This window comes from Anser brachyrhynchus (genome assembly GCF_964034855.1).
Source record: "Anser brachyrhynchus genome assembly, chromosome: 3".
Taxonomy (NCBI): domain Eukaryota; kingdom Metazoa; phylum Chordata; class Aves; order Anseriformes; family Anatidae; genus Anser; species Anser brachyrhynchus.
In genome coordinates, this window is record NC_137696.1 from 101,057,907 (window position 1) to 101,070,127 (window position 12,221).

At 40.6% G+C, this 12,221-nt stretch overlaps 1 protein-coding gene across 4 annotated transcripts in view; it reads right to left on the minus strand.

Annotated features, from left to right (window-relative positions):
• MLIP (muscular LMNA interacting protein) overlaps positions 1-12,221 on the minus strand; it is a 112,750-nt gene that overhangs the window by 53,607 nt on the left and 46,922 nt on the right. For 2 of the 4 annotated variants that reach the window (XM_080586005.1, XM_080586004.1), the window contains 3 exons: positions 12,000-12,158; positions 9,565-9,930; positions 1,990-3,630 (listed from right to left, as the gene is read on the minus strand). In XM_080586005.1, the coding sequence (XP_080442131.1) occupies positions 1,990-3,630; positions 9,565-9,930; positions 12,000-12,158 (2,166 nt within the window). The remainder of the gene's footprint in view (positions 1-1,989; positions 3,631-9,564; positions 9,931-11,999; positions 12,159-12,221) is intronic. The other 2 variants (XM_080586007.1, XM_080586006.1) reach the window with 1 other exon arrangement.

Consider the following 12,221-nt stretch of genomic DNA (forward strand, 5'->3'; position numbering starts at 1 on the left):
AATATTAAGGTTGCAAAATTACACATGCCAAAGTCAAGCAGCTCTGCAGTTCTCCCTTGATTCTCACTTAGAAAATTCACACATGCAAAAATTTTGTTGTGCACCAACAGTCATATGTCGTGCATCATACGGAGTTCTTTGTCCAGTCCTCGAGTTGAACTGATTGGTATTAAAGAGACCTATATGCTGCTTAAAATGGTGGTGTTCTCTCTCCTCAATCTTTTCCTTTTTTTCCCCTGGAAATATACTGAGATTTGAGGCTGGAGTGGGTCTGGTACCATTCACAGATGAGCAAAGCAGAAGTCTGTTGAGCTATTTCAAAAACTAAGTATGGAGATAGGTGAGAGCAGGAGGAAGGGATGGCATTGAATGCATACTATTGTTAGCTGTAAATGAAGATTCAGCCTCATATTTTAAAGCCAGAAGATGACTTTCCTGTCCTGAACTTCTAGCTGCATTTGATTTAGAGATTTCAGACCATTCACATCCTGGTGGAGCCACCTTTGTCTGCATGATTAAAAATTGCACCAGTCTAACCGCCCAAGCCTGTTATAGTGGACACTCTCCGATGCTCCATAGGGTGGTTGGACAGTTTCAGAAGTGCTATTGCATCACAACAGCAAAATTAGCAGGAAAAGGGACAGTTGGAACGACTGAAAGGATGAAATAGCCTCTGTAAATATAACACAGACAATAGTTATGTGTCACAAGCAGAGAATTTCCTTACCACCAGAGATTGCACCAACAGTAGCAGACACCACAAATGCTTTGCAATCTGCAGGCTCAGTCGTGCCTTCCAGATTTTTCTCGAGGGTCTTTTATCTTGAAATTTCTACAATTTTATTTCTCTTTTTATTTCATTAATTGGTCCTGACAGGGCGTAGTGACACTGTACAGCTGTGCTTGAAACAATAGTTCCTTTGGGGTTGTTTGGTTTTTAAAAGAACCATTCATGACAATTGTTACTCTGTGCTGATTTAAACCTCTCATTTTCAATTAACATTTTCCATGTAGTTCAGGTCACCCCTGCCATGGCCAAGCTGTTAGGAACACATCTGACACAACTTGATCTGGCAGACCAGGCTGTAATTTTGTGCTGTGAACAAATAAATCAATAAACTGTGATGGCCTTTCTACGATGGGCAGCAAACTTCAGCTGCCGGAGGAGAGCCTAGACATCAGCAAAGGAAGCACGGAGTGAAAAGATAAAATAAAAGAGGCTGGAAAGCCTCTGATGCCTCTTCTGCAGCTCTGATGTCTTCTGCCACCAGCTCTCCCCTTGTGCAAGGCAGTTGCTTTTCTTTTCCCAGGCACCTATCTGCTGCATATCTTTTGATCTGCTTTCCTTTCCTTCCCCTTCCCATTCTTGAGATTTATCTTTAGGTTTAAAGGGAGACTGGTTCCCAAGACCTCCTGCAGCAATTGCCATCGTTGCTTATTCTCACTCTGCTGGGACTCTCCCGCCTCTGGGTGAATGACAAACAGCAGGAGTACAACTGATCTGTCAAGTGCAAGACTTTCATATTTGCAGTAGTACATATTGTAGGAAGCTTTTTTTTTTTTTTTTATTTTTGCCCTCTATCTAGCATAATAAAATTAGAAGTACCAGAGGGAAAGAAAGGGAAGAAACAGGGGACTGTCCTTGTCTTCCCTCTCTGGCTCTTGGCTCAGATCTCTGCTCAGTTGAACTTAGCAGATCAGAGCCACTGGACACTAACAAATCCAGTTTGTCCAAATCTCCTCCCGTCCATCAATAAAATATTTAATTTGTATGCTAAAGGATTCTTACAGCACCCTCTCCATAATACAAAACATGTTTCTAGCAATTTGAAATGGTAGGATTTAGTTGTCATTATCTTCACTATCAACACAATAACCATTCCTTCATCTTCCCCAGCTCATTCATTTTACTAGCATTGTGCAACACAGATGTGTTTTTTTCCTACAGGGACAAAGAACTATTAGAAAATAAGCATGCACCAAGAGTACCTTGGGTTTGATGTTTTCATGGTCAGAAGGCAGGGAAAAAGATTGAGGTGAAGTCAGCTCTCTGGGTCTTGATGGCAGTGTGCATGGTGACTTGTCTGAGACAGGAGATCTGCACTTTAATACTGGTGAGGTGGCAGATTGCTCAGGTCTTGGAGACTGGGAATTAGACCTATAGCTTCTGTGCATCAATGAAGAATGAAGCTGCAGTGGGTGGGAATTAATTTTGCAAGTTTGGGGAACCGGTGAAGTAGAATCAGGACGTGAGAGAGACCACTGCTTTGAGACACCTGAAGACGTAGGAGAGGGGGTACTCAGCTCCTGAGCAGACTTTTGAGATGAATCTGACTTAGATCTAGAAGTTGAAGTTGAAAGACTTGGGGAGGGAGATAACAGCTTTTCTCGGGTGGGGGAAAATGTGCCACTAAGTCTGGTGGGAGAAAGCAAAGGATATGACTGGCAGGTAAAGATGGGTGAGTAAGTGTGCACTCTCTGACACCTCTGAGGTCCCTGGGACCTGGAGGCAGGATAACGCAGGCCTTCAGGAGGAGGAGAGGTTGGGTGTGCAAGGGAATAATGTGCTGGGGCACTAGGAGGTACCGCCAGAGCAGGCAGCGTAGACTGCCAACCTGGAGAGGCAGTTGATTTTCTATGGGAGGAGATGGGGGGTGACTGTGGACTTCGGGAGTCTGGAGAGGGTGTTCGGACTGGAAGGTGCTTTCTAGGAGAAAGGGACCTTGCCCGAGGGGCAGGATGAGGCTTGGAGTGTAAAGGCACATGCTGAGCCCATCCTGAAGGCCAATGTTCCTCTCTGCTGGGAGAATCAGGCCTAACAGGGGGGCTTGAAATAGATTTTCTGCGGGTTGGGGGAGTCATTTTACACTTTTGATCTATTGCAAGTGTTGAGGAACAAAGGGAGCTAGGAGAAAACGTGGGGCAAGAAGCAGGGGAAAGAGGTCTCCGCTGAGAAGAGCCTGATCTCAAAATAGCAGTTAAGAGAGTTAGTCTGGTTGGCAGAGGTGATCTAACTCCCGACTTTACTAAATATCCTCTAGATGACATTTGTGTGCAAGGCTCATTTACACTACATACGGTTGAAGAGGAGCCATAAAGAGAGGGTGGAGACAAAGGTTTAGGGCTAGGAGATAATGAATGTGTAGTTATACATACAGGGAGGGGAGATAAAGCTTTCAATCTTTTGGAAGAACTGGGGGATAAAGGCTGGGATGATGATCCTTGAATTTCAGCTGAATGTGAAGGTTTGGGGAAAAGACTTGGACTCTTTGCTGGAATGGAAGATGTGGTGAAGTCTCCCATTTTGCAAACACAGACAGGGCTATGGAGACTTGGTGTTTGCAGGTTATCGTATAGTTGAGGGCTGGAGTAACAAATGTTTGATGCACAGGAGGATATTTTAGACATGGAGGGGGCTGAACTATGGGAAGCAGACTGAAAGTAGAGAGATGAATCTTGCTTAGAAGACCTGATTGCTGACTGCCAGTTGTTATGGGAGTCTTCCAGCGAAGAGGCTTGATTCTGGTTAACCATGGCACCGCACGCTACTTTCAGATTAGTTGGAGAAATTAAGTGGACAGCAGGTGGTTTAGAGGAAAGATGATCAGAGGTGGAAAGAGTAGAAATTAACTGGAGAAAAAAGAAAAACAGAAATGTTAATATAGGTGGAACCTGTGGAACTGTTAAGCATCCCACATTTCAGTCATGTGGTCATGCATATACTGTTTCCATTAGTACTGCTCTGTGGGTTAAAAAAAACAGGGCTGTCTTAAACTTGGGTTTACAACCTAATGGATAAGGCCCTCAGGGAAGTGATGGAGTACAGACAAGTTATGTGTTACTTTACTTTTATGAGACCTCAGTTTTGCTGACATAGACAAGGTTCAAGTCTACCGATATTTTGTTTTAAGTAAAACCCAAGGCAGTTGTACCAGCAATATCTAGAACCACATGATGGTATTCTCTTGTGGAAACACAACTGAAAGTGAGAAAATTGTAGTATAGCCTCATCTCACTCTCCCAGTTCAGTGTAAAGTAGCTTTTCTGTAAATGAGATTCAACTCAAGTACTCATTTTCACATTCAATAAACAGCACCTTCTGCAACATTGTGATATCAGAACAAGAAATTTGCTCAGAAGAACTCAAATCAGAGTATTCAGTTTGTTTCTCTCTTCTTGTCTTTAATAGAGCAATGCTTGAGAGTTTACAGGCATATAAGAGTCCTTATCCCCTTTTCCACAGTCTTACAATACACTAATAAAACAGTAATGAGCTCTTTCATGAGCTCCTTTTTTCTTTGGTCTATTCTAATTAGGATTTGTCAAAACTAATTAGAGCACACGAGTATATTATCAACCTTTTATACAGTTCTATGCTTTTAAAGAAAGAAATTCCCTCAAAATCTTCCAAGCTGTTATAATATCGAAGTTAAAAACTGGGGAATATGCGATTTTAATAAAACATGAGTGTAAAATACTGAGCTGTCAACCGTGAAACCAAAAGGCTACAAATTATCACCTAACTTTTGACTGAGCAGTTTGAAAGGAGGGAAATTGACTCTAATCCCCACAAATTTCATCTAAACATAGCAACAACTATATATATATTTATTTGATAACTTGAAAAGATTGTGCAATTCTGTAAAACAAATTTATACCAGGTTCTACATACATGAATTCCATGTGGCTTTGGCTCAGCTTTTGAATTCTAATTTTTAATAGAAATGCCTTCCCCTTAAGAGACAGGAATTATTATAGCTTGATGTCATATAGTACTGATACATCACAAAACGAGAATATGTACGGAACAATTTTCAAGTGAGAACACGTGACAGGAGAGCAACACATATGGACTTTTAAGGGTTAAACTGTATGTGAAATAAGTATGGAATAACTACACACAGCAGAACCCTGTTAACTCTTATAACTTAAAATCTGTGAGCTCTTCCTGCTAAATGACAGCATGCAAATAACAAGCCTTAGAGCTGAAAATATTTGCTATATGAGATTTCTTCAGAAATGCCTTCATTTATAGTAATAAAAGCCAAACATCAGAATGCCTTTGCAACGACACTAACTTCTGCTTCCCTTATACATGTATTAAGGTGTCCCGTTTCAAAGTGGAAAGCCTATGTTATGCAGTGCAAATATTAGGGTATACAAACAAATATCTGTGACAATATTCTACTATATATTCTTCTGGATTCGGAAATCATGACTATTGTTGAAAAAGCTGCTAACAAAAATAAGAAAAAATACTGAACATTTTGTAAAATAATTTACCAATATGTAAACACTATGAAAAATTAATAGTAAATATGTCATGAAACAAAAAATTATTTAACAACTTTAAAAGCAGTGTGGTAATACATCTGACAATTTTGAGCAGCCTGCTGAATTTAATAATCAGTTCTGGAAGCTAATCAACTGTCAAAACAAAGTTGGAGAATGAAATCCCTATATTTGAAAATGGAATAGATAAATTTCCCTTACAAAGACAATGGATTAAAAGAAAATGAGGAACTAATATGAAACTCCATAATGAAAGACCAGGATGTGCAATGACTTCTAATTAGATAAAGCTTAATAAGAAAGATTTATAAGCAGGTAGGAAAATGTTCTTGATAGCAGATGATAAATATGCTCCTAAAAGTACGATAAAGACATTTTGCTGTAGTCTTCGTCCAGTTTGAACACCACTGAACATTTATGTGCTGAGCTAATTAAACCATCATTCAAGCCTTCTGAAAAGGTTTTGCTATTATATTACAGTGTTATCTACATTTATAGATGATCACACTCTTATTTCAGGGTCAGAGAATCACATCAAAGTTGGTTAGAAGTGATATCCTGAGATTGTCACTCCAGCCTCCTGCTCAGAGCAGGGCTCTGACCACTGCCAGTAAGTCGCACCAGCTGTAGCAGTTCTGCCAGGTCTCTGAAGCCCCTGGCCAGGGCTGCTCCAGCATCCCCCCGGGCAGCCTGTGTCAGTGCAGCACCACCTCCCCCTGAGGAAGCTTCTCCTGATGTCTCACTGGGACCTCCCACGCTTGAATTTGTGGCCATTGCTGTCTCACCTGCCACCGCAGAACAGTTTGGCTCTGTCATCTTTGTACCTGTCCCTTGAGTAGTTGTGGGCTGCTCCCTGATGCCTCCTTGGCTGCCTTTTTGCTGGAGTAAACAAAGCCAGCTCCTTCATCCTCAGCTCTCATTGTATCCCTGCTGCCTCAGCAGCTTCGTGCAGGGCCTCCAATCCCTTCTCCACATCGCTTTCAAGTTAGGTTGTGGGGAACTGCTAAACTGGGCACAGTTTACTGGTGCAGCCTCACCAGCGCCAGTAGGTGAGATATAACTTCCCTCAATCAAGGGATTTGTTTTAGTTTGGTTTGGTTTTCTCCATTTGGTTTCTCTCCTACTTTAAAACGCTTTTGTGCTTTAACTACTGTACTAGTGCGGAAGAAGTGAATGATAAAAGAGGATTTGTGTTCATTTGGTCTGTGATTCAATTGTAAGTTTTTTTTCTCTGTTCATCAGAACTTCAGATATATACTTCTGAAACTGTATTAAAAAAAAAAAAAAGTTTAAATAAGTGGCAAGGTTACCTTGGCGTGAAGGGATCAAGGAACTTGAAAAGATTTTCATGTTGCATCGATGATGATCCCAGAAATATCAGATAGGTCTTAATCTTAGTATAGAGCCTTGCCGAGGAGACCTTCAGCATATTTGAAATCGCAGACCAGAGCTAGGTGTAAGGTAACAGGTCTTTCTGATGAGATCACATCATTTTGGAAGGGCACAGAAAATGCCATTACTGACACCAGCAAGGCCTTGAGAGATGTGTTGGTGAAACAGGAAAAGGGAAACAGTGTGACAAACATGTCTGAGAGAGAACATGGCTTAATGGAGACCTGCTTCTGGGACCAGTTAACCAAGCTTTGATCTTGCTAGAATTTTATTGGAGATAGGAAAAACTAAAGTCATTTCCCTACCTCAGCCTGTGACCTGAGAACCAGAAAGAGAGAAGGAAGCACCGGAGACTGTAAAAAACTTGACATAATATCTGGAGACAGCATAGTAAATCAAACTGTGATCTGAGACCTGATTAACACAGATGCCATTCAGAACTGTCTGGTTTCTCCCAACAAGGAAGATGCATTCTTCTTGGCTATGGCAGGGGTTTAGAGGGCTCTTGACGGATTTGTCTGGAGAAGCCAAACCAGATGACATGCACCAGACAAAGGAATGTCAAGTGACTTTGACAACCTAAAAAACCCTTTTGGTTATTGATTCCCCACAGGGAGTTGAGAAGTTTCCCCAAGCTGAGCTAATGTCCCCAGGCACTCAGGGGAGCAGCCACATCCCCCTTACCCCAAAGGGTGCATTCCCAAGGACAAGAGCCAGTCTGCCTCTCTGTCACGTGGCTAGACTCTCTTTAACCAATATATATATTATTTATGTATATATATATATATTATGTATATATATATGTTATGTATGTATATTTAAACAGTAAACTATGAAGAAAAAGTCTCCCATCTCAAAGAACAACAGAAGCTTCAATATTTTTAATGATTTTTCTTTTTTTCTTTCTTCTAAATGAAGTCAGAAATGCATGGAGCTGTAACAGCCTTCTGGTTCAGACTGATTCCCTGTACAACACAATGGTCTTCAGTGCTGATCCTTGCTTTTCTCATTTCCAACAGGAAGTTGTTTATTAAACCTAATTATGATTCTAAATGAACATAATGTTATATGTAATAACTCTTAAATGGGACATGATACTGGCTTTATAGTCATGGAACTGACAAGGTAGCCTCTGTTTAGAGTCCTTTGGACTACTCAGATAAATAATTCAGCTATATAATCTTTTGGTGATTTTCCTTCATATTTGAACTGATAGTGTGTTATTAGATAGCAAACCAGAAAGAGTGGTGCCTAAGAAAACGCTGAAGAATCAGAACATCAGTAAAATCAGCTTAGTGAAAACATCCTCTTCCTGTGAAGAGAGAGAGACAGCTAATATTTAGAAAATTAAGACCAAGGAAGTACTAAGTCTTGAAGATTTGTAACTTAAGAATAATGATGAAATATGTGTTATCCATATTATGGGTAACACACTATGTCTAGTCACATTTGGGTGAACAGTTACTAACGTTAGGCTTTAATTCCTTGTTCTATGCAACCTGTATTTTCAGTTTCTTTACCAAGCAGATCCCTGTTTACGCATCAAGTCACCAAAAATTGAAGAAGAAAACAGCCTATCATTTTTTTCTGCAATCTTACAAAAAATCCATGCAATTTTTATAGTAGCTTTTAAAGAAACCAGCCAGCTATGTCTGGCAGAATTTGCATACTTAAAGTTGCTGAAGTAAGTTTGTATTTCCCTAGGACCATTATTCTTTTACAAGCTGCTTCCCCTACACAGATTTACCTATGCCTCTACGTCTTCCTCAGGTAAAATTCTTACTTGTTCACTGAGAGTTTCCAGGAAAAAATGAATGTTTCATTATGCTGTGAAGCTCAAGCCAGAACGGATTTCTTTTTCACAATTTTCTCCATCAAAAATCAACACTGAATTTGATGGATTAAAAAAAGAAAAAAAAAAAGAAAAAAAAAGAAAGAAAAAAAAAGAAAAGAAAAGAAAAAAGAAAAAAAAGGAAAAAAAAGAAAAAAAGTAGCACAAGTATTTTAACACTAAGAAGAATACCTTATTCATTTTGGGAGTATCCAGTACTTTCTCTTTAACATATTGATAAAGAATTGCACTTTCAACTGTTGGAAACCCAGCTGAGGTCAAAGGAAATATCTGAATTTATTCCACAAGAGAAGGGTGTTGCTATTTTGCTAAAAGGTAAGTTTTTCCATTGTGTATACACCTTTAAAATTATTAGTGCTCTTTTCTAGATGAGATACATTAACTTTTCATGCAGTAAATCAGATTCATGCATTTTAAAAGTGAAATATTTCAGACTCTTTTTTTTTTCCTTTCCCATTGAGGATTTGAAGTTTCAATAAATCAATATACGTGTCTCTGTGAAGATCAATGTAAAACAGACCTTTCATCTTCATTAGTTCTTTACACCTGTGCAGAATCAGTGCTAACTAACAATCAGAATAATAGGACTTTTATAGCCTATTTCTCTAGCATAAAGGGCTGCAGCAGGTGCCGGGAAAAATTAGGCCCAGGAAGTCAGGTGCTAATAATTCAAATGATCTACAAGCTCCACTGATTTCATTGACCTTAGCCAATTTAGTCTAGCTAGGAATCTAACACCATCTGATTAACCTGCTGTCATGATGAGCTGCTCTTAAAGGAAAGAAAGGAAAAAATAATAGATCTGCATTACCTGCTCTGTTTAAGCACCAGTGCCACAGGGAGAGGCACTAAGTCAGAAAGGTAGGAATGACTCCATAGAATACAAACATTACAGAAATGGCTAAAAAAACTTCAAATTAAAGAATAAATTGGCCAAGCTTCTTTACAAAAAGAATCAATGTCCGTGTCCTGAAAGATTTAGAAGCCACAGTTATCTCAAGAACTTAAAGAAAAAAGAAATAGGTTACCTGCTGTTTTTGCTGATCAGCAGTGCTGTGGGAAAGCCCAGCACCTGGAAGATGCCCATCACCAGGCTTCCCTGTCTCAGTGCCAGGGGAAATGTGGGATGTAGCCAGCAGCTGGGCGCTGATGGGACCGTAGCCATTGGAAGGCCGTTGGATGTTGATCGAGGCAGCGGCTGCTTCATCTTCATCACCGGAGTCCGTAATCAGGATAAACTCAGCCTTAAAAAGGTCATTCTCCTGCATTTTTCCTTTGCTTGGGTTACACCCCAGGGACTGGAGAACCGTTTGGGTGCTGTCTGGATGGATGGCAGGCACACGGTCTCGCCTGACACTGCTCTTTAAGGACTGCTCATCAGAGACTACGTTAGACTGCAAGAGATACAAGGGGAAAGATCCCAGTTAGATGCAATTTATTTGTGTCCCCCAAAATGAGAAGGAATTTTGGCTTGCCATGATGGCTGACACTGTGCTACCAAAATTGCAAAGAATGCAAAAGAATGAAGAATTTGGACTTGATCCAAGCAGAAACAGGCTACCGCGCCGCTCCCTAGGGAGCTTCCAGCTTTCCCAACACCCAGCCAGCTCCCGATGCTGTGGGAGATGCCTCTTTGCAACTCAGGGAGCAACAGGGGACTTGCAGTATAATGGCAGCCTGAGCCTGGTGCTACGGCTGGGTTGGGAACTGAAAGGAGGGTGCAATCAAGCCGAATGAGCTGTCAGAGCTGACTGCGCCAGACACAATGGGAAGGCATCCTGACTGCAGGATCCACAGGAGCAGACAATGTTCCTCAGAGGGGTCTGGCAGACGAATCTGGGACAAAACCTATACATGTTAATGAAGGAACAAAGGCCTTCAATCCAAGGCATTCTCTCAAAAGGGTAGACAGAGAATCTGAGGTCAGAGAGCTTTACTGTGTGTTTAAGCATCTCAGCACAGACTACAATTGTTGTTCATAGTTCCACTTCCAGAATGAGACTTCTCAAGTATGCACTGAATGAGAGTAGGAGTAGTAGTGCAACCTGGGCATATGACGTGCAAATTACCAAATCAGTATTAAAATCGCCATGGCAAAATATGTTTGTCTTGAAGAAGGAATCAAGTGAAAAAGAAATATTGTGTACTGCAAGAGAAAACCTGTAGATGGGGCTCAAATTTGCATCCTGCTTGAGGAAAGTAGTAACAACAAATTTCCACTGACAGCTCCAGGAGTCCCTGGAGCTCAGTTCTTTAAAAAGAAATACAATGGAACATACAGGGAGATACCTTCAAACTCAGGCCCTTAGTGTTTTTTTGTTTGTTTGTTGTTGGGGATTTTGTGGTTGGTTGGTTGGTTGGTTGTTGGTTTTATGTGTTTTTTCAAACATTGTCCAGGTTCTAGATGTTTTAGAAAAGAGAGTAGCCAATGCTATGAAGGTCTCAGTACTGCATCACTTGTCAGGAAAGTTTTCTCTGCCTAACAGAGTGTTAAAATACAGGGAGACAGATGTCAGCAGTACTCAATTCTGCATTTCCCAGGGCACTACTTATAACAAAACCAATACTGAATGGTTGGAAATATATCTAATGAGTTAAACATCCTGAGGACAATATTTCAGTGCATGTGTCTTCAAACACACCTATTCTCTGCCCCGACCTGACCCTTTTTCAGTCACAGAGGCTTCTGAAAGTGCTGGCACATGGTCAGGTCAGAGGACGGTGAACCCTGTGAAAAGTTTGCTATGTGGAAAAGCACCAAGAACTGCAGCTCCACTGATGTCCCAGGGAAGGAGCTGTTACACAAGAGCAAAAGCACCACAAAGCATTAAAATTAACTTGAGGATTCCACTCTCCTCTCAAACAGCATGGAATAAAATAAGAGGCTGCAAGTGTTGTGAAACGGTAAAGGAATAAAAAACACTGCGGCAGGAGAACCAGAAATGTTGTGCTGTTGGTTTCACTGTCACAAAATCATGAGGACAAGCTTTAAAAACAAAGAAAGCAAGTTTTCTCTTTGGCTGATGCATTACTACATAGCTATGAAGGGGATTGGCACCTTAGCTGGAAGCTGCAGCACTGGCATTTGCTAAAATCAGGATCTAGTGACCACCTCTTGGTGGATTTCCATGTGATAACACTCCTCACACACTGCCTTTGCTCTCCTGAAGATCTGGAAGGAATCCCCCCTCCTTTACCAAGAATACAATTTTGCATGATGGACAGAGGAGAGTATCAAAATGGTAAAATATTTTCTTCCAAAGTAAGTTCTGCTAACAGCAATATAGGCTGTTGAGCAATTATGTCTTGCACAATAACTCTGCATCTCTGATAGACTTGGTAACTAAAACCAAACACAAGCCAAGACCTTTCAAGGGAAAGAACTTCAGTTCAGGGATGCTCAGGACAAAAAAATTCCATATTCTTTAAAAGAATAGAAAAAATAAACACAAAAAAGCTCTACCTTATTTATAATTTCTTGATTGCTGAGATCTTTTGGCTCCTCTGGAATAGTCACAAGGAACTTAGAGACATCTACAACCTCAAAATGAGTTGGAAGTAGGCCAATGGATGGCACAAATGTGAAAGTCAATGGTTTGGTTTCAGATTCTTGAGAAGTGACCTGCAAAACACATAATTAGTTCAACATTTTTGTCAGTTTGTCCAGGTTATTTTGGTCTAAGTT